The sequence below is a fragment of the Mycteria americana genome, chromosome 5 (assembly GCF_035582795.1).
Source record: "Mycteria americana isolate JAX WOST 10 ecotype Jacksonville Zoo and Gardens chromosome 5, USCA_MyAme_1.0, whole genome shotgun sequence".
NCBI lineage: Eukaryota > Metazoa > Chordata > Aves > Ciconiiformes > Ciconiidae > Mycteria > Mycteria americana.
Window position 1 is genome coordinate 30,580,124 of NC_134369.1, and position 23,051 is coordinate 30,603,174.

At 38.3% G+C, this 23,051-nt stretch overlaps 1 protein-coding gene across 9 annotated transcripts in view; it reads left to right on the forward strand.

Annotated features, from left to right (window-relative positions):
• Nucleotides 1-23,051, forward strand: part of PHF21A (PHD finger protein 21A) — a 139,819-nt gene that overhangs the window by 100,512 nt on the left and 16,256 nt on the right. For 8 of the 9 annotated variants that reach the window (XM_075502701.1, XM_075502698.1, XM_075502702.1 and 5 more), the window contains 9 exons: nucleotides 4,880-5,080; nucleotides 8,811-9,065; nucleotides 10,847-10,933; nucleotides 13,170-13,466; nucleotides 15,269-15,367; nucleotides 16,470-16,521; nucleotides 17,345-17,424; nucleotides 17,876-17,936; nucleotides 20,388-20,551. In XM_075502701.1, coding sequence (XP_075358816.1) covers nucleotides 4,880-5,080; nucleotides 8,811-9,065; nucleotides 10,847-10,933; nucleotides 13,170-13,466; nucleotides 15,269-15,367; nucleotides 16,470-16,521; nucleotides 17,345-17,424; nucleotides 17,876-17,936; nucleotides 20,388-20,551 — 1,296 coding nt within the window. Of the gene's footprint in view, nucleotides 1-4,879; nucleotides 5,081-8,810; nucleotides 9,066-10,846; nucleotides 10,934-13,169; nucleotides 13,467-15,268; nucleotides 15,368-16,469; nucleotides 16,522-17,344; nucleotides 17,425-17,875; nucleotides 17,937-20,290; nucleotides 20,314-20,387; nucleotides 20,552-23,051 lie in introns of all 9 variants that reach the window. The other variant, XM_075502703.1, reaches the window with a different exon arrangement.

The following is a 23,051-nucleotide window of genomic DNA, read 5'->3' on the forward strand; positions in this document are numbered from 1 at the left end:
GGTCTCTTTCTGTTTGTCAAAAAGCAGAGGTATTTCACTTCTCTTTGGGTAGTGGCAGGGGATGGGGCTGGGGCTGGCAAGGAGAGGGGCGGGAGGCTGAAAAGGAAGGTTGCAGGGCGGTGAAATTCTCTCCATCCTCCCCAATCCCAAGTTGGAGCTTATTTGAAATCAATACTTTATCTTACCATTTCAGTCTCAGCAGTTGGCAACTTTTATATTCGAGAGAACATTTCTTGGTCATTGGAGGGAACAGGTTACAGGGGATCCTTAATAGCTGACTTCCTGGAATTGGTGGAGCAGGAAAGCAGGTCACTAGCAGGCAGTTAAGCAATTCAAACCACATAAGCTTTGTTTTTGTGATATAAAAGGTATGCATTGCAAGGCTGCTTATTACTTTACTTTTGTCTCTCATTTTTAGATGATTTTTGTGTTTTAATTTTTACAGATTTTTGAGGTTTAAAAACAGACCTTCCTTTAGATACATATGCTTTTCTGAATGTGTTTCTTGGATGAAGAAGAAAATGTGTCACCAAATATAACAAGGGATCTAGTATTTAAAAAATTACTGTACTCAGAGAACTACTTTGTTACTGATTGATTGATTAAAATAGAAATAATGCTTAGCTAATCATGTTATACTTAAACCTTACTAAGCTTTAAGTTTGCTCGAAGGACTTTCGTTATCTTATAGCAACATATTTTGATAGTTTTTTATAGGAGCACTGAGAAGACACCTTTTGGCACAGATCTATGGCTAACAAGACGTAGAGACAGATTTTCTGCTTAATCAAACCAAAATAATCTTCTAATGCTGTGTTAGGATCTGGCCTGTGGCATGAATGAGAAAGTGGTATCACTAAATGTCACAATATTGATTACAATTATTACCTTTAAGAAAGGGTCATATAAGATGTCTAGGGCCCTGTGAACTCAGTGGTGTGAATGGTTCTTGATGAGATTAGCAATGAAGATGTCAAGAGAGCAAGAGCTATGATATTATGTAGTATGCTTACAGGGCACTGTTCGACAAATGGGTTATGAAGTAGTCTGATAGTAACCATGGCAGAGGGCTAGCAGTTACTTTTTGGGTAGAATACAGGAAGAAGGGATGTGATATCAATTTCTTTCACGTTCTGGATGTAAAGAGGGGATTGGCATTCAGCTTTGAGGAAAATTCAGTAAAGTTGAAAGACAAATGCTTTTGATACATTTGTAGTGTTGCAGGAATAGAAACTATTTTAGGAATATAGGGAGGGTTAGAGCTTTCCGACGTGCAGAAAATTACTGTGTTGTGTTTATGATGATGTGTTTATGACTGAGTTAATCTTAATTTAAAATTTGGAATTTGTCAGTAAGAATTTAATTAAATTAAATATTCTTAAATAAGAGTGGGAAAGAAAAATGGCAATGATTACATTTAAAGAATTAGGACTATTTCTTAAGAGTTCTGCGGTACTTTTAGATAACCTCAATCTCACTGGCACTCAATCTCTAAGGCATGTAGCTAGGACTTTATACTAGCCTTGGCAAATTTCAGTCATACAGATTGTACTTTCTGCCTTCAAAATTGATTAAGAACAGTCAAATCACTCAAGAACAATTTTAAAATACAGTTTTAATGAAGTATCAAGTCTGACAGTAGACAAGAGTTTCTTTCATACTACCCTCTTGTTTAATCCCCTACAAAATGAGTCTCTGCTAACATTGCTGCAGACAGACACGTGCCGGGGTTCTTGTGCGGTTGCAGAGTAGTGGTTCCAGCAGGACAGCGGTCAGACTGACAGCATGGCTTGAGACTGTGCAGAGGAGGATGCACCAGAAGGTAGTGCTGAAAATGGGCGTAGATCTCTTAGTTCCTGTGTAGGTGCAACCCTGAGAGTCTCATCTGGTTTTGCTAATTAAGCTAAGTAATTTTGGAATATGTTGTTCAGAGTCCCTCTTGATGAGTACTAGCAAACAGATAATCCCAACAGTCTTGCAGATAGTAAAATGATTTCTGTAGTTTCAGTGTGGTATTTTTACTGACAGTTGGTAGAAGCAGCTTAATAAACTGAGTAAGCAATTGGCATGCACTGCAAACTTCAGTTTTACTCTCTGAATCTTAAAAGCATTAGATGTTTCTTCCAATTTAATATCTGCATAATGGATATGGATGGCAGGATATGCTGCTGCCAGGCAGCTCTCAGCAGCCTCTAACAGGCTAGTGTAGACTTCCAGAGCAAATGCGTTTTTCAACTCATGTTATCCATCTTGTGCCAAATATGCTGAGCCTCAGTTTTTGCGCAAGGCACTAATAAAAGTTGCGCTTCGGCCCTGTTTTTCCCCAGCTCTGCACGCCATGGTTCAGGCCCGGGGGTGGAACAGGCGGTGTGTGAATGCGATGTGACTCACCTCGCTCCTGCTCCCGTCCTCACTGGCTCTCGCCCTGGCGTAGCAGTATGTCAGAGGAGTCCTCCAGCCTGCCTCTCTCTCTCTCCTCTCTCTCTCTCTCTTTTTTTTAATTTTTTTTAAAATCCTTTCACTAATGTCCCCTCCCATTGTAAAGAACAAGGTGGAAATGAATTCTTGGGCCATTGCTGCTGATTTCCTCCAGTTAGGGAATCAGTAGAAGAGCACCATTATCACTGAATTTCATACAGGCAGCTGTGGAAGACAAACACTCCCTCCCTGTTCATGCCGGGTACAGTAATTCTTTAGCCTCCTGTGCAGTGTATGTGCAGTACAATTTTTGGCAGGTATTCCATAGGCATGTTATATTATTTCCTCTCCTACTTTGCTCCATTCTCCTCTCCTCCCCCTTGGGTTACTCTCTGGAAATGCTTTTTCAGCTCTTGTATCTGCTTGCTGACACGGCACTTTGGTTTGCATGTTAACGTCGTTGATCTTTTCAGAAAGCAATTTTAAATGATGGTTCAGTTATTATGTGTACGAATGAGCTGATAGACAAAGGCCATTTAAAACTATGTAAAGTATCTGAATTAGAAAAATGCCTTCTACACCTCCTATTTCCTCCTTGTTCTAGAAGGGAACAGACAATTTACAGCTTTTAGGCTTTGACAACTTTTAGCACTTTTGTGGATGCAGTATAAAATAGTTCCTTCACGCTGTTGTCCATTACCAACTCCCTGAATTTTCAGTGAGCTCGGGCCTATGTTTCTCTTGTCATCGGAGCTAAGCATGCATTCCCAGCCAGGGCTGGAGGTTTGTAGAAGCCAGGCAGTCCTCCTTCTGTACATCTCTGAGTCGCCGAATTCAGTCTTTTACAAAAAGGTCAGTCATGTGAGCTCACACATTTCAACCTTATGAAACAGGGTTGTTTTTTTCATTTATTGTGTGTTGTGTTTGGCTTTTTAAAGTTCCAGTTCTCAGATCTGCCAATTTGAGATCCTGCACCTTTTGTTATCTCCTCCTGGGCTAGAGATACACATTCGCTGTGTGAGGCACAGCAGTTTTAACTCGTCATAAGCAAGATTCTTGGAATCAAAAGTCTGCAGTACGTCCACAAGATCTATGCAGAGAACAGATATTTTGTTAGCTCAGAATTTCATAATCCTGTGTGAAAGAAATTTGAGGGAAAAAAATGGTTTCAGTTGGTTGTAAATAGCTGGATTTGGTTTTGTTTTTTTTTTTGTTTTGGGTTTTTTTTGTTTTTTCCGTCTCTCTGTTTTGTACTGTGTCTTAATACTTATGCTTCAAAACAAAAATCTAAACATTTGATATTGTCAGAATGGTTTTTTTTTTTCTTTTCCATTCTGCGTAAGTGGAACTGCTTGGGGCAGCCCACTCTGTCAGTGCCTGGATCTGGTAGAGGTTTCGTGCCTGTTTCTGTTTCCCCTAGAGCTTTCTCAGTTGAGCCCCTACCACGTCTTTTGACTTCATTGTCCTCCTCCAAAGCCAACCTTGTCATATAACTGTTTTGGATTATGCGTATGCTCTTGATCAAGGGGACTTAAGTATATGTCTAAATCTTTTTAAAGCTGTCCTAATTTGGGGGTGGTTGGAGCGTAGGAAAAAATGTCCGTTTTCTGTCATGCCTACAAAAGGTAAAAAGTCTCGTCGTGTTTTCACCTTTGTCCACACTAAAGTATAATATGAACATAAATTGTAAGCCCATATTACCCATGTGGCGACATGTTATCTTATCCTGCAGGTCACCTGGTCTGCTCTTAAATCTGTTGAGTTACCGTCTAAAGATACACAATGGCTACCAGGAGAAGAAACTTCTTTTTTAAATAATTTCAAACTTTCATGGAAGCTATAATGTAATAGGAAGCTTTTAAGCTGGGAGAAATAAAACTCTGCAGTTTCCTTCTCACGTAGGTAGTGCTATCTGATTTTCTTTCAGGTGACAATAATATTGAACAGAATGACCACACATCCATGCCCTTCCTATTCCCCACTTTGTACTCAAACTAGCTGTCTCCTCACTCAGTTTCGATGCTTGGTACAAAATGGCATCCCCATTGCCTTGAAGTCAGCCCTGAGGCTTCAACCTAAAGTCCTTTTTCGTCACTGTGTAGGAATGGTGCATGTTTGAAGGAGTCAGAAACTTTGGAATCTGAATGCTAACAAGTCTCAAGTGAATATGGGTTAATGAGGTCTTGCAGTGGTTTGTGAATAGGCTGAATTTGGATGGGTGGGTTTCTGCAAGGGTAGCAAGGTCACCCTGCTGGGCAGCAATACTCCTCTGTGGCCTATTTTGACACTCTGCCCATTAGATAACACCAATACTTAAAATTCCAAAAAGAGAAATCCCACTAAGCTTCTGAGCAGTTCTTTATTTACATTAAATAAATGTAGCTTCAGGTGTTACTATCTTCTCTAATATGTGCAGCTAAATAACCCATAATTTCCGTTTATGTTTTTGTTTATCTGGTAGAAAAGAGTGGTGGAACAGCTTCGAAAGAATTTGATAGTGAAGCAGGAACAGCCAGACAGTAAGTTTCAAATACAGCCGTTGGGACAGTCAGAAAACAAACTACAGACACCACAGCCGCAACCACTACAACAGCTACAGCAACACCACCATCAACAGCAGCAGCAGTCTACTGCACCCTCTCCAAACGTGATTGGATCACAGGTAAAAATCTCTACAATAATTCTTTTCCTAGCTGAAGGTGAAGTTCACTGCAAAAAAAACCCAAAGAAAGGCTCAGAGAGAAAATTACAAACTTTCATTTACACCCATTAGTGTACCAATATGAATTTCTCCTTTTATGCATATGCACATATGGGTCTTGTGTGTTTTTTCAGCAATAACCTCCTATCTGAGTAAAAAAAAAATATATGTAGTGTTTAAAAGTCAGATCATAACCATACAGAAAAGAAGGGTGGCAGTATCACCTTTCTTAAAAATAAATCAAAGTTTAGCAAATGAACCTATCTTTTCCATAGGTGCATGAATGATTGTCTGTCCATACCCAGGAGGTCTCAAGAAACAGTAAAGACTTTACATGCACTGTATGAGGTTTATGATTAAAATAATTTATTTTTAGAAGACTAACACAGTGGTCACTGTATCTGTGAACAAAATGTAAGAAAACAGTTCCTTCTTCTTTCTGCTTGGTTCTTTTTAAACAGATGGAACTTGTATCAAATAATACTTACCTGAGTCTTCAAGGATTAGTCTAAAAGTATACAATGGTAATTGCAAAGTTTGAATTTTAGAAAGTAGTGTCTTTATTGGGAAGGTACACTGAATTTCAGTACAGTATAGGATTAGAGACATAATCCCAGAACTCACCAGAGAAAGTGGTCTGCTTCTACTGAGAGGGGAATTCCAAGCTGATTCAAAGTCTCTCCTGTTCAAATATTTAGAATCCCCAAAGTGCGCTAATAAAACAGCAAGAAAGCGCAGGGAGGTGTTTTGTAAAAAGAAGTGTATGTGAGGTCTTTTTTCCCATTGATGCAATCTCAGGAGTTCACATTTACCTGGATAGGCAGATGGCAGAATTCACCCATTAAGTTTACTTTATGCACATTGCAGTGAATCACAACCACAGCTTTGACTGATGGTGGTTCTTGTCTTCCCTTTTCCTGGAAACTGAAGGGGGAGAAATGGTTGGGCTGTTAGCTTTTTCATTAACTCAACAGGTTGTTTCGGATGCTGTCTAAAAATGTATTTGAGAGACTTGGGTAACTGTATTTTTGATAAAAGAATATTGAAGAAATTCAGCAAACTTAACTAAGGAAAAGGCATTTTTGAGCAGCAACATCTATATCAAAGCTAAAACAGAACAAAGAAGTAAATATTACTACATCCTAAAATATTTACAGGCAAACAATGGATCACTATTTGCTGTATCACTGGTCTCTGTTTTTCAGTCAGGAAACATGACTGCAAAAGCAGTTTCATGCATTTCTTCGTATTCCACACTTTGCATTCATGCATTAACTTCCAGGTCATCTCCTGGGTTGTAAAAATTGAGGTTTTGTTCAAAGTTAAAGAGCCCTCTAGTGAAACAGTCAAAAAACTGCTACACCCTTCTGACTATCATTGATACAGTTGTACTTGGAAAGTAATTATAAGCTGAAAGGCAGGTCATCCTCTCATTTGAATAAAGAAGCCAGCTTTTATCCTTAACACTTTTCTATTTTTATTTATGTCGGTATAATTCTGAAGTAACCTCACTTGCTTCTGTACACATTTTGCATCTAAGGTTGTGCCTCTGTCCTTTTGCTCCTCAATCTCTTTCAACAAAAAAAAGTCAAATATTTTGTCTCTCTAGAAAGTTTTTTGGTGCCTACTTTTGTAAATAATACACCTTTCAAGGCTGTGTCAGTAAAGAGAATGCTTTCAATGGTTATTTTCAGAGTAATTAAATTTAGGAATCAAGGTATATATGCTGCTGCAATAGTGACATTTTAATATACTTAATATAGTCCAGTAAGAAGGGATTTTTAAATTTTCATAAAGCAGCAAACCTGCTAAAATGTCATATTATTGCAATGTTATTATGTGAAATAATGCAGACTTACTATGAATGCCACTTCAGTATGAATTCATGCATTGAAAACTTTTTAGAATAACCGAGGTAATTAATGCTCAGCAAAGTAACAGGGATATTCAAGCTCTGTGATCTGCTGACTGAAACTGTACTCTTAGTACTTACAGACTTACTAGAACACCTTGAAAGAATCACAGTCTTGTATTACATGATTGATTACACTTTTCTTTAAAATGTTTATGGATGAATGTAATGCTTGTGAAAATTACACCATGTTACATCTCATTGGAAAAGCTTGAATAATGTTACTGCATTAGGGGAATGGAGCCTCTTGCTTTGGAGAAGGTGCAGCAGAGGTCAATAAGAAGCTCTTAAATCTCAGATAAAAAGTTAAGGGAATTGTTCATGTTGTGACAAGAAAAAGTTAATTATGTCTGGATTTTTTATAAATGTATAAAATGGAATAATGAATTATCCTTTGATTTGGCATTATACAGTGTCTGAATTCTTTTCACACTTGTGCATAATTAACAGGGGATATAGTTTAAGCATTATGAAAGTAGAGGTGTGAAAGTAAACTGCGTTTTTGTTTAAGGAAATGATATTGGTGAAAATACTAAAGAATCCAACTGGAAATATATTTATATTATTTTATTAGAAAGAAGAGAAAGGTCTTGTGTGATTAAAATCAAGCAGTCTAAATGAGGCATGTTTAGACCACGAAAAGGACTGCCTGATCCCTGATTCTCCATTGTTTCCTGTTGTAGAGCCTAGCACTGACATCCGGAAGGAATGGTGGTTATTGCATACTAGGAGCGCTTGATCATGCCAGTAACTGTTTTGAAGATACAGTGCCATTGGTACAATGGATTTTTTACACCAAAGAGAAAAGATAGCTCACTTGCCATTCTGTTGTCGCTTGTCATGAGTTTTCTGTGCACATTTTGTTCTGGTTTTATATGGAGCCCCTCTTGCCTTGTTGCTTTTTGAATGAGATTTATAATTGTCCGTTTCCCTTAACATCTTAGAAGACAGTACGTTTTAAAACAAAACTATGAAAATATAGTTGTTTTAACTTTGGAATTTTGGGGCATAGTGTATTCAGGCATTTCAGGTAAATGCTGGCATTAAGTGATTCAAAACCACTCTCTTTAAAACTGGCTGAGAGCAATCATGGCACCATGTGTATGTTCCAAAACCACCCCATTCCACAGGATTTAATTGCCTGCAGCTGGACAGACTAACAGCCAGCTCTTACAACTTCAGGATAGACCTACTGATATTCTTAGGAAAGAAAGTTAAGGGCTAAATAACTGTATGTATGCCTAAAACTGAAATTTGGGATACCCAAAATCAAAACACGTTTTTGTTCTTAAAGAAACCAATTTATGAATTTTTTTTCCCCTCTTATTCTGATTGTGAGGATCTCTGTACATAAATTTTCCATTTGAAAATTTGAGTTTTAATTGATGAGAAGCTAGTTTGCTGGTATGTTTCATAAACCTCCACCTTACAGGTTTGATATTGACAGTACATATTTGGAAATAATATGAAACTAAAAGATCCAAAAATGCATATGCCACTACTAACACTTGATTGTCATTTTCTCAGGAATTTGTTTTGAATCAATCTGTAATGCTGCAGATGATTAAAATAGACCCAACAAGTGCCCCAAATAGAGAATCCTTTCTAGCTATCCAGTTTTCAGAGGCGTAAGATAACGTGCTTGTGTGAACAACAGGTAGATAGAGTCAGTGCTGCCTTTTCTTTCTCTTACTGTCTATTGTTTCTGACTAACCAACCCACGTCCTGTCTGATACGAAGTGTCTCTGTCTCTTACAGTGTATTTTCTGTTTCCCTTAGAAAACTGTAACTACAGCTTCTATGATCACCACTAAGACACTACCTCTCGTCTTGAAAGCAGCAACTGCGACCATGCCTGCCTCTGTTGTGGGTCAGAGACCTACCATTGCCATGGTTACTGCTATCAACAACAATCAGAAAGCAGTCCTCAGCACTGATGCGCAGAGTGCACCAGTCAACCTCCAGACAACAAATAAGGTCACTGGGCCAGGAGCTGAGGCGGTCCAAATAGTGGCAAAAAACACAGTAACTTTGGTAAGCGTTTCATGTGTTTGCCCTGCAGATATGTGTGGGTTTAGTTTACAAGAGGGCTATTGGAAAAAAATAAACGGTCAGGTTTTTGCACAGAAAGAATAGTAGGGACATGTCGTGAGTCTTCACTAGTTGACATTGTTAAAATGATAGTCTAAGAGAAAAGCATTTACTGTCTACATGGGTTGTTATTACTGTTTTGCTTTATAGAATTAAATCAATGCTATTATCACCTCTGTGTAAAGTTTCCCCTGTTAGTAACTGTTAGTCATGGGGAAGTAGTGATTGTTTAGCCCCTACCTAATCTATGTGGCTGTGTTCTGCAGAATTCCTACTCTTTTCTTTGGTAAAGGAGATGTCAGACTTTCTTCATTTGATCAGTTTGGGTTTTCATCTTAGATTTTTTTGAGTCAATCTCTCTTGTTCCCTTTGTGTGATAAAAGTCTCAGGTGTTAGACACATCACTTAACTCTGCCCACTCCCATGTCTTCACTCACCACTTTTTCATACACATATACAGAACCTGTTCTTTAAGCATATATTTTGGAAAGTGCTTTGATTACATCACACAGTCTTTTCCAGAACAGTTAGCCACCTAGAAATGAAAGAAGTAATGTTTTCTAATTGGGTTATATAGGCTTCTTGGTCTGGAAACCAGGCATTGTATAGCATCATGACAGGGAAATTTTACTTCTGGAGTAAAGGTTAAGGCTTCACTAAACATAAATCCAATTTATCTTTATTGAAAAATACAGTTTAATAATGCAAATGGAAGTAATTTTGTTTCCTAATGAGGCATATGTTTGCAATCAGAATAGAGAAGACTATTTGAGTGGAGTTTTTTGTACTGTTCTCTTTTCCCATGTCATCCCTTGCACCACTCTCATCTGTCCTTTTTGTCTGTGCTTCATTTCTTTGCTGAATAACTTAGCTTTGGGGAGGTGATTCTGTTTTGATAATAGTCCATGATTTATATTTCTGTAGCAGATTTCATCAAAAATCTCAGAATATTTTCCCAAGCATTAATTAATCAGTACAAGACCTTTTTGAAGTAAATTGCAATCTTATGTGGGTGGACAGAAGTACAGAAGGGTGGAAGCTAACAAGGACATTAATTTCAGAGAATCTCACCGAGTACTCAACTTAGGGTAGCTAGTAGTGCTATTCAGAGGTTATCATGTGGCAGCTCCATCCAACTGATTTCAGTTACACGGGGAAGTACTTAGGATGCCTTAAAGTCAGATCTTAATTGTTTCAAATGAATGGCCTACTTTTGAAAATTGCAAGTTGTGTATTTAGAACCCCTCATAGTGTCATTAATATTGCTAAAAGAGTTGTAACTTCCAGATCTTTTCTATTTGCGTGAGGTATTCTTTCATTCTTCTGTATGCCATTCAATATGAAAGGACAATGGTTCATATAGCTGGACATCAAAGCCTGTTATTATTTTCTGTCTGTTGTAAAGCCAATTTTTAACTATTGAAACAACCAGGAGCTTTCATTATCTTCAAATGAAATGGTTTTAGATTGCAGAGCACAGTAGTTAGTACAGTTGAACTAAAAGGAAAGATACCTTCAATTTAAGAAGCAAGGTGTGTAGGAACTGGAAAGTAAGATTAGCTCTGTCTTTACTACATTTCTAATGAGGAACCTGTTACTGTTAAAAATTATTTACAGAGTGGAAAAATGGGGATATCAGGTCTGAAAATACATTCAGGATGTTGATTTTGGTGAACAACTTCAAAGCTATTTTCCTCTTACTGAACTCTCTTGTGTTCTTATAGCAGGTTCAGGCTACGCCTCAGCCCATAAAAGTGCCGCAGTTCATCCCTCCTCCCAGACTTACTCCTCGTCCAAATTTTCTTCCACAGGTGAGTGTACAGTGAACAAGCAATAGAAGAAGGAACTTAATTACAGCATAGATAGGAGATACTTTCTATGAACGTCATTTTTGTCAGTCTTTATTGGTGACCTGGTGGAGGAGACAATTCATCCTCAACAGGTTTGCAGATGATGCCAAATTTGAGGGTGCAGTCAATACTCTTCGAGGGCAGTGCTGACATTCAGAGGGTCCTAGACAGGATAGAGGAATGGGCCAGCAGGAATCTTTTGAGCTTCAGTACGGAAAAACGCAGTGTTGCACCTGGAATGGACTAACCCCCTGCACAGGTACAGACTGGGGACTGACTGGCTGGGGAGCAGCACTGCTTAAAAGGTCTTGGTTGACAGTAGCTAAACTAGCAGTGTGCCCTGGCAGCAAAGAAGCCTAGCAGCATATTGGGCTGTACCGAGAGGACCACAGCCAGTAGATTAAGGGAAGAGATTATCCACCTTTCCTCAGCAATCATAAACTGGATCTGATATACAGCATGCAGTTTTGGACCCCCTGGTACCAGAAAGAAGTCAGTAAGTTTGAATGAATCCAGGGGAGGAAGGCCACTAAGATAGCTGGGGGGCAGGAATATATGACCTGCAAGGGGAGGCTGAGGGATCTGGGCTTGTTGAGTTTGGAGAAGAGGTTTCGAGGGCACCCTAACAGCAGCCTTATTTCCAATATCAACAAGGAAATTAACAAGAAGATGGAGACATAGGTGCTTGGCAGGAGGATTATAGACAATAAATTGGAACAGGGAAGGCTTAGACTGTGTATAAGGAAACAGTTCTCTCTTTGAGGACAGTTAGGAGGGGAAGAGACTTCCCAGAGACATTGTGGAAGCTCTGTCCTTGGAGTTTTACAACCTATCCAGACAAAGCCCTGAGCAACCTGGTCTGCATTTAGTGTTGGCCCTGCTCTGAGCAGGAGGTCAAACTAGAGACCTCCTGAGCTGCCTCCCAACCTGCATGAGTCTGTGATTATGAAATTCACATATGATGATCATATATGATCCTATTTGCATCAAATGAAATGAACCCACGGAACAGGTATCAGCAAAATCAAAGCATCACCCAAGGCCTTAAATTGCTCTAATTGTTGTTTGCTGCTCATGAGCAAAAAAGGAAAGACGAGATGTCTCTAGATTGTTCCCAAGTATTTCTGTATTGCAACAGAGAGTGACCTCTGTTTGCAGCTGAGCAGTAAAACTTGTGGTTTACTTTTTTCTAATGGTTTGGGAAAGACACAGATTGCGTCTTCATTTAAAAAAACATCTTGGAGGAACTATTTCATTTGTAAGAAGTACATAGTGCTGTGAATAAAAGTCTAAATCTTTTACAAAAGAAAAAAGGAAAGTATAGGCTGGTATCTGGTTAAGATATGGGGATGGTGAGATCTGTTGGAATGTGACCTAGTTTTCCATGATAAAATGCATGATGGAGTATTAAAGGTGGATAGGACAATAGAAATTAAATAAGGAAAAAGACTTTATTTTCAGAGTAATGTATTCTACTTCTGTACTCTGTAATGATGTGATAAGTACAAACTTAACAATGGGCAAGAAATAAGCAAGTATTGGTGGTGGAGGATTGGAAGATTCTTGTGGCTCTTTCTTGTGAAAGAAGAAAAGAGTAATGACTGCATTTACCTGTAGCCTTTAGCACTTTCAGTGAGGGATTAATGTATAATCTTGACAATTTTTTTGCTTAGCGAGATTGGTTGTGCAGGTGTCTAAATATAGAGTTGACAAAGGTAACAAGGATTTGCTGAAAATTTTAATTATTTCTTTCAGGGCACAATCAACTGTTCATGATTTCTTGGAGGCTCAGTATAAAGCCCTGAGACACACTTGTAACATGAGAGCCTCAGCTGTGCCTGTAAATATTACATGAATTTTTTGGCTTGCAAAACCAGTATGTTGATTTAGATACAGATAAGGCACTTGGCAATAAACATGCAATATAAGTGTCTGTGCATGCAAATACCACCATTTCAGGGACAGTGACTGCATATGCAAATGTTATGGATGGGTTTTATGCAAGTAGGTTTGAAAATGCGGCTTTTCCTTCTCATAGCATACTTAGGACACTATGCTAAAAATTACATTCTATAAAAAAATCAAGCAACCTTCTGCAGATTATACAGGCTGAATTGAAAGACTTAGTAAAAAAGTTCGTCTGAAATACTGACATACAAATATATCTTTTTTTTTTTTTTTTCCTCTTTTTTTGTAGGTTCGACCTAAACCAGTTGCCCAAAATAACATTCCTATTGCCCCAGCACCTCCTCCAATGCTTGCAGCTCCTCAGCTTATTCAGAGGCCTGTGATGTTGACAACAAAGTTCACACCCACCTCTTTACCCAACTCTCAGAACTCCATACATCCTGTTCGTGTAGTTAATGGGCAGACAGCAACTATAGCCAAAACTTTCCCTATGGCACAGCTCACCAGCATCGTGATAGCAGCACCAGGTACCAGGCTCGCTGGACCTCAGACTGTACAGATCAGCAAACCAAACATTGAAAAACAGGTACAGATAAGAAAGTGTCTACTAATGCAGCGTACTAGGTTTATTGCTTTACTGTGCCAGTTTGGAGAGGATGAGAACTGTGGAGAAATTTGCAGTGGGTACTGGAGATACTCATGTTCCAACAACAGTACAAATTATGGAATGACTTGCAACTCTTGGGGCAGAAGTTACAATTTTCTTTAAAAAGGTCCATTGGAATCTTTCTCATGCTTCAGTGTTTTTATGCTCCCCCTACTGTCTTAACTTCAGTAGTTTATAAGCTAGCTACATTGCAGGGCTCTACTAGTATCTTGGAGACCAAGTACAAACTGAAGTCCATGTTCATATCAAGCCTTTAAGAAACACTGGAAAAATATTTTCTGTGTTTCTGTTTTTCAAAGGGTGGCTATGTGAAAGGCAAAAATTACGCAAAATCATAGGGGTATTTAATACGATAAATGTAGCCATTTCTTCCTTGATCTTGCAGTCTTGTGATTGGAGGCAAAATAGTCTCACTCAGCTTCTGAAGACCGATAGTTTGCCATAACTAAATTGGATTGATTGAGTGGAAAGGAGGCCCTCAGAAACAGAGAATTCTAGATGTTCAGTTTAAAGTCTCTCTCCAGAAAAGACTTTTATAAAATAAAACATTACTTTAGTCAGTGTGGCTTGCAACTGAGAGTCCTTGCCATTCAGTTCAAGCAAAGCAATCTTGTTTCACTTTTAACTCTTTCATATATTATAAGTTTGTATAATATTGTATACTACATAATACATTACCTATAACATACAATATTTCTGTAATGTATATAAATAATAGTAGTATATATTTCATTTATAACTCTTTCATAGACTAATGTGCCTTGAAGTTACCTATTTCCAGAACTTCAAAAGTTCTGCTTTTGAAGTCACCTATGGAGACTGTGAAAATCATGTGCATGAAAGATGTGCTCATGCTCAGTTCTGCTTATGAATTCTCATGAGTAGGTTCTTGTGTACCTCAAGGCTGTTCCACAAGTTGTTCAGCAATGCACACCCTTTTCGTATGATTTGAAGTTGTACTTCTACAGTACTATACTTTTGATGCCTATTCCTTTTGATGTCAGTGATATTCGTTTGCTCTTCAGATAATTACTGGCACTTCAACTGTTGAAAAACATACAGAAGAATGGTGGTGGTTTAATAATACATGAATGTTTCTGTGTATTTTCTCCATATCATAAAGGGGGAAAGTCTGTCTCTCTGTAGCTTACCTCACTCAGTTTGTAGCCTCAGCAGCTATGCCATGGGCTGAGGATTGTCATGCAGGGTTTGTGATGCCATTGCAGAAGATTATGACTTTCAGAAAAGAAAAAAAGCTTCAGAGACATCTGAGATCATAGGAGTAAGAGAGACAGTTTTTGAGCCATTCATAATTCTATGAAATATGAAGACTGAGGAGTGAGAAGTACAAAATGTATGTGCCATGCAGAATGGTTTCTACCTGGAAGTCTTCCATGGGATGCTATTTCTTAAAGTCTCTGTTAGTTTTCCCATACTATATAGTGATTTCTGTAATGGAGTTAACTCTTAAGATGACTTTTATTGCTTGCGTGGCTGCGTGGGTTAATGGAATGTTGGTAAGGCTGTTTCATCCTTTGTTAAAGGAAAACGCTTTATTTAACATTCCTCTCACGTCAGATTCCTCAATTAAGTCTTTGTTAGTACACTGCCAGCTTTAAACTTTTTCTCCTGTATCTGGGAAAGTATTTGTTCTGCTTTATTAGTCAAAGTAAAAAAAGTCATTCTTATCACTGAATGAGAGAAACACTGTTTCTTTTCAGACTATTAAACCACATGTGGAAGCAGAAGAGAAGCAAACAGAAAGTCGTACAGTTACTCCACCTGCTGCACCGAAGCCAAAACGAGAAGAAAATCCACAGGTATCAGAACACACCCAGAGCTTTCTTTTAAGAAAAAAAGGAAACACTCTGTCCTTCAGAAAACATTTTTTCTCCCTCTGTTCCCTCAAGAGTCCTTAACTTTAACATTCCATACATTCCTGTTGGACAGCAGTAGTTGATAAGGCTACAGAATAAGAAATCTAAATAAATACAATGCATTGTATTTTTCAGTCCTGGAATTTGACTTCTGAGTCTTTTGTAAGTTAGAAGATCATAATTTCCCTCCCCTCCTTCAACCAGGAGGCTTAGATTACAGTGTTAATTTCCAGTCCTTTGAGGTTTTAGACTTCTGGAGTTATTTTTAATGCTGGAGAAATGTCTTTATTTTGTTTTATAAAATATTTCTGCTCTGGTGAGCAGGAGGGAAAGAGTGATGTATGTTCACATTCTGCCCAGGTCTTATTCCAGTTCAGGTCCAGCTGGTTTTGGGGGGAAAGAGTGGCCAGAATGGCTATTTCTTAAAGCCTTTCTGCCATGCAGAGCTTTGGAACCGATTACAGCTAAATGCTCTACTACATTTGTTTTTGTAGATGGATTCAAACTGACTATTGTGTGAGCATTAACTGTTGTTGGTACAAATTCCGATTTTTACATGCCTGTGCACTTCCTGCATTAAAATTAGAATCCTTTAAGAAAGACATAGCCCTTATTGAATGGCAAATGTAAACCAGAGTTGCTCCTTGTAGTTTGTGATACATGGAGAATGATCTTCAACTAGCAATATTTTGCTGGCAATTGAACTGTGTTGGTATTTACTAAGAGCCAGTCACATAGTCGGTTCAGTGCTGGACTGGAAGTAAAGAAACTGCTTTCTTGTTCCCAGCTCTGCCAACTCTGTGATCATGAGCAATTGGCATTTCCCTGTATCTCAGCCTAGGTTCCCGTCTAGAAAATGGGACTATTGTCTATCCTCTGTAAAGCAGTTTAACATATATGAATGAAAAGTGATTTATAGAAGCAAACTATTACTAATAACATTTTTGTTGCTTAGTTACCTGTCAACTGACCTTAAAGGGCCTAAGTGACATAGCTCATCCTAACGGATGGACTTCTCATGATCGTTTTTTCTCCCTCCTCACAGAAACTTGCCTTCATGGTGTCTCTGGGACTAGTTACTCATGACCATCTGGAAGGTAGGAAAAATGGCTTAAGTTGGTTCTTGAGCTCCCTGTTTCATGGCCCTTCTGAATTGGAAGTACAGGTCCAAAATATGTCTGTATTAAATGCAGTATTTCCTTGCACAAAAGTGCGTTTGGGATGTCTGTACTCTTGATCTCACTTAGTTTGTTGTGCATACTTTTTTATTCCTCTTATTATGTTGAAACAAAGCAGTTGCTTATGCAGCTGAGATCAGTGGTTGGGAAGAAAGTATATGCTCTGATGGTAGGAAACACATTTGTGACAATCCGATTGCTTTCTGCACAGCTCCTGTATCTGCAAAGTTATACCATGGATAATTTTACTGTAACCTACATGTGGATTTTTCATTTATTTCATGATCATGGGACTGTAATCTGTAGTGAATGAGTTAATAGATTATAATTGGCTTTATAATTTAAACTCCTTAATCCTATACAGTGAAATACAGCCTAACATTTCAATGGCTTGCATATTTCTGTACTGTATTTATTTTTAAGTATCAACAAGGTTACCAGAGGCTTTTAATTTTAGATCCCAATTACACTGACCATGAGTTAAAATGTCTTAGTCGTGGAGTACTTGACGAGAAGATGGCAGTCATTTCATTAGTCAGTTGAGCACTGTATTTGTATTACTTGTCAGCTCTTAGTTTTCAAACCTTCAGAAATTAGAAGTATAACAAAGTTGCCTATATTCAGCATGATTGGTGTTCTGCAGAAATCTTCACAGCTCTCCTCACATGCAAACTGAATTCTAAGGACTTTATATAATTTCCGAGACCCATTGTTTTCTAACGTGAATGCTTTGTTTTACAAGAAATCCAAAGTAAGCGACAAGAGAGGAAAAGAAGAACAACAGCAAATCCAGTGTACAGTGGAGCCGTTTTTGAGCCTGAGGTATTAATTTTTTGCTGGGGGAAGCTGGTATTTTCATTCTGAGCTTGTGTGTCTTTCTGCCATGTTGGTACCTCCTAAGCTATCTCAGTTCTAACTAGACAGGCAAGCTATCATTTATAATTCAAAAGGCCATTGCAATGATATGACCCTCAGATTTTTAAATAGTAAATACATTGGGATGTTCTTCTAATACTTACGTGTTTTTTTGCCTTCTCCTGTGTAAAGCTGACGTTAAATGGCAGTGTGCGTACCATTAGGGCAGCTTGTGTATCAGCCTGAAGCAGTCCAGATGTCAGAAGTAGTGTAAAAAAGCTAACCTTTCTGAAGCTGTGCTTCAGAAAACAGAACAGCCAGCAATCTCACTTAGTACTACTGTGCTGTTCCTCAGCTATTGCATATAGCTGTTGCCAAAAATGTTAGCCAACAAAAATTGTTACATTCTTCCCTGCAGCGCAAGAAGAGTGCAGTCACGTACCTGAACAGCACAATGCATCCCGGGACACGTAAAAGAGGTGAGGTATACTTAGACCTGTCTCCCTGATGTATGCCTTTTCCTCCATCTTGCATTTGCAGTCCCCTTGTTGATTTGAAGAGCAAAACAAAGAAGGACTCTACAGTAGTTCATTTGTCCAGTAAATTTCCATGGTAGACAAAGATCATGACTTCTAGGGATTAGTATAGCAGGTTTTATTAGGCAGCTCAATGTTTCATTTCTGTTTCACTGTCCAAAAATAATAATAAAATACAATAGGTAGAGCACAGTGAAAGGTGAGATGTTTGAACATCATTTAGTGATATAAAGATGCTTTCAAGATCCTCTTGTTAATAACTAAATTGTATTGTTACTGTCAAGAGGAAGGTGGTTATGGAAAAAGTGTCTGTGCCCTGAATAGGAGAGGAAACTTAGTGTGACAAAAGCCTTGTTCCCCACTGGGAGTAGAGATGGGTCCTTCAAAAGAATTTATCTTGAGCAAGAAAGGCTATCGTGCTCCTATTGAGCACTTCCCTGCAACCAGAGTGCCACTTGTCCTAAAATGAGAGATGATCTTTCATATAGGTATGCGGTATTATTCAGTAGAAATCCTTCTGTGGAACAGGTGAAATTTTAAGACTTAGATTATGGTGAAACAGATGAGTCAGAACAGCATAGGAGAGAATGTGATACCATTTTTTGTGCATGGCATCAACCACACATATATGACAATCTTTCCCTGATTTTTTATGATTTTCTGCAGTCCTTAAAGACTCGTAATACCTTCTCTACTCCTGAGTTTGCTGTCTAAAGAAAAGTAATCAATCAGATTAAAAACCCCACAGTCCTACCTAGCACTAACCAGTTCCATTATCTTTGTTTTTTGGCTGCAAGGTCAAGTATTCAGTTGATATGTGCTCTCCTTGATATACCTCTTCAGTCCAGCAGGCAATGTGGCAAAGCTGACAATTCTGCAGCTATGGTGTTTCTAAATAAAAGACATCAGTCTCTACTGCCATCCTCTAATAAAATTAAATGTATTTTTTAAAATTCTATGATGTAGATTTTATAGAGAGTGAGTTTTGCATTTACTCTGTGGATAAGTAAATGTTCCTTCTTCTAGTAATGATTTCTTAATTCTGTTTTATAACTCATTGTGAACAATTACTGTATCAATAAAAACGATTGCATGCTTTTGTACTTGATAACTCTCTCAGCCTGATTTTGCACACTGACTGCTATTATACGTTCTTTTTTTTCCTCACACCCTGTTGTGAGCCTGTACCTTGCATCAGCACAAAATTAGTAGCACACATTTTCAATTGACACAAGATTTGGATGTATACATTTGTTTTGTGATTTAGTATAGCAGTATATTAGGCGAAAAGCTTATGCAAGCATGTGCCCTTGAGAGCTTTAGTTTAATTCTAGCTGGTGCTGAGCATGTCAGAAATTTCAGCCATGGACATCACTATCAGAAATCCGTTTCCAAGGACATCCTTAGTTCTGGAACATATCCAGACCTTAAATGCAAGGTTTAGCATGTTAATAGGTATGGACTGACAACCTGTAAACATAAGATCTGGGGAATTATTCCTAGATCCTAAATCCTTTATGTTTACATATCCATAGATTACCCTGGAGAAGGGAGGCAGAAATGATGGTTACATACTGGGTTTTGGCTGTCTTGCTTTGCATACATGATATTATGAAAATTGTTACGAACACATTTTGCACTTCTGCTAGTCTAAAGGAGCATATAGGAGTTGTGCATAATCAAACATACTTGACTGAGAAAGTCTAAGAAAGAATACAGAATTTGAGGAGGGTTACAGCGGAAGACCAGTGGTAGGTTACAACTGGTAGTGCTGGTGTTATGGGTCAGACAACAGGACTTGCTCTTGAGGTAGCCTAATTTAAGAAATGTACTAGTAGGGTAGAAAGTGCTGATCTGTGGGTGAGTGCGTTTAAAAAAAGGGGAAGAAAAGGAGGGGGTTGGTGAGTGTTGGCCTCTGATAAAGGACTTAACCTTTGTGCAGATTTATGCTGGCACTAGAAAGATAGGGAGGTGTGGAATAACAGTAGAAAGGATTTAATACTAGTTATTGTAGCTTCTCTCTAGCTTTGATGCCAACATGTTTTCCCTAAAAACTGAATAGCCTCATTTCTAGGAGTGGCAAGTGTCCCCATGCTGCTTTTGTGGGAGTGATTCTTTGACCCTCTACAGAGCTTATTTCTATTTCCTTCTGAAATATATCTTTTAAATGTTCTTTCCTTGCAAAATTCTACTTAAAAGATTTCTAAAAAATGTTTAAATCTTTGCTTCTGTCCTTCCACTTGTAACTTTTATATTAACTTCCTCTCTGTGCTACATCATTTCCTTTTTCACGCTAGCCAATGAGGACCACTGGCCAAAGGTATGTAAGATCATTTTTCCTTTTTTTTTTTTTTTTTTTTTTTTTTTTTTGTGTTCCCTGTTGTTAATATGTAGGTCGTCCACCTAAATACAACACGGTGCTGGGGTTCGGGGCTTTGACCCCCACGTCCCCTCTGTCCAGTTATCCTGACTCCCCCGAAAATGAAAAGACAGAGACCACATTTACTTTTCCCGCAGCTGTTCAGCCTGTGTCCCTGCCTAGCCCCAGCTCCACAGACGTAAGTAACTCTTGGGGAAGGGGTTACTTTTAGAAAGATATGCAGAAACAGCCACAAGGAAAATCATTGCAGATTTTGTTTCTTTAGTCTCACTCATCATTTGTCCTGATTCATTGCAGTGAAACGGTCCAGCATTCTTTTAACACCCCTCCTTTTTCCTCCTGCACCTATGTTCTTATCCTGTGGAGATTTTATTTATAACTCCTTCAGTGGATTGAAACATTGGAAGGCACCAGGCATGCTAGATGAGCTCATTTCCTTTGTGCAGCGTCTGAGATCTTGTCTGACAGAATTGAATCTGTCATCCATGAAAAAGGGGGAAGGGGAGAATGAAAAGTATTACTTACAGACCATAATAACAAAAAGTTGGGGTGTTTCTGTAATGAGAGAAGGAGGGAAACCACTTGGATCACCCACGACAGCCAGGAGCAGCATTCACAGCACTGGTTATGGCAGTTCTGGTGTACTGGCGTAGCTAACTACATCGCCCCTGTGGTCAGATCCCAAAATATGTCTTGAGTGAAATCTAGTCATTTTGTTATAATTTATGAAGAACCAAGTGTCCTTATTTTAAGTTAATTCAAAGATAAGATTTGCTACTCAAAGCACATGGTTTTTAAGAACTATCCAGTTATTTCATTGTTTCTATTTCTTGCAAAAACAGGGTGAAAAAAGTTAAAGGTCATGCATAAACTTTAGAAGATAAATAGTGTGGGAAGATTGGACTGAGTCGCTATGTAGGTCCAAAATGACATCATGAAGGGACTGTACGCTGATTTGTCTGAAAGTGTACCATGACTGTTCAGTATGTGTGAAACAATTCATTGCACAAAAATACTCAGGAGTTGTAGTGTACTTCCAGTAAGGTGCTTGTGTTTTAATGTCTAGTACTTACTGGGCACAGTTTAAAAATAAAAAGGTGCTTGCTTATTTCTTCATACCAGTGCTGCAGACTCCTTCTGCAGTCTGAGTCAGAGCAGTCTCTCCCCCCTCCCCCCCCGCTTTTTTTTTTTAAACATAGTATCACATATAATTGAGGCCCAACCATTTGAAATGGGCTTTAAGGAAGAGTTGGGCCGCTTTATTTTCGTCTATGCAGTTGCACCACTGTAAGTACATAGGCTGAGAGACCAGCTCTACTGGCCACATACAATAGGGAACAGAAGCCAACTTCTTGCCTCTGAACTGTATTTGCTCTGCAGAGGTAACAGGAATAGAAATAGTATATGTGTGTCTGAGTCATGTGTCTGAAATAAACAGATGCAATTCTGATACCCAGGAAATATGTATGTGAAATTAAAAGGTTCTCTTTTATATAGTCACTTTTGAGAGCAGAATAGCACTTGACTGTAAAAACCCTTTCTTGACAGTCAAATGAATGGGACTGTGGAACAGCCCCTCGGGGAGAAGGTGGGGCAGCTCCATCTCTGGGGCCTTTTAAAAGTAAGCAGTACAAACAACTAGCAAACATGCTGGAGAGCACATTTTTTACATTGGCCCCAAGAGAAGGACTGGATAAAGTGGTGGGGGTCTTTTCCATCTCTGACTTGTGTGTGTATACTGCTGAGTCTTTTCCCACTGTGTAAGAGCTCTCAAAACAGTATGAGTTGTTGCCCTGTTTTCTGCAGTGCCTGCTGGCAGCAAGCTAAATCAAGAATAGTGAATTTCTGTAGTATTCAAATCTACCTCTGAATGCCCTGAATTTTCTGAATTTGGATAGTATTTAGGCCTAGGTTCTGGATCACTTTAACATTCATTAATTAATGAAAATAGAGGTATTTTAAAGGAGACAATGGAAGATTACACATCAGGTAATTAACATTCTCTCTTACCTGAGCATATAACATAGCACAGTAGCATTCTTTCCCCTTCAGAATCATATATAAATCTCCTTTAACATGTTTCCAGACAAGTCATTTAGTTTATACATATGCAACAGCACTAACATTTTTGTGGGTTTAATTTTTTGAAAGAATTTTATCCCAAAGTCCCATTCAATGCATATTCGCTATCAATTGGGCTAATTTGGTAGACTTTTCAGAAATATTTGGTATTGAATTCCATATAAAATAAAATACATAAAAAGCAGAAAATATTTTTCAAAGTGCTCAAAAAATATTTTTTTAATTACAAATAGACTATTAAACAAAATTTGAACCTTCAGAGACAACAAAATACTGGAAAGGAAGTAAATATGAGATTTTTTCTTCTGTCATTACATGTTATAATTCTTAGTTGCTAATCATAAAGACAGGAATGGTTTCTCATTGCCATCATGAGTTGGAAGGTAGTCTTCTGTTAATATGTTCTCATAAAATTGCTGTATAAGCTTGTGCAGTCACATCCCTTTTTTGTGATTTGGTTTCCCCCATTCATACATTTGGCATGGTGCTTCCTTTTCCTATTTGAGTTTTGAGAACTTAGCAATACTTGTAAAAACCCTTAGCATCCTTGGCTGGAAAAGTGCTATATAATGCTGGAGAAGTACTATATATTTAAA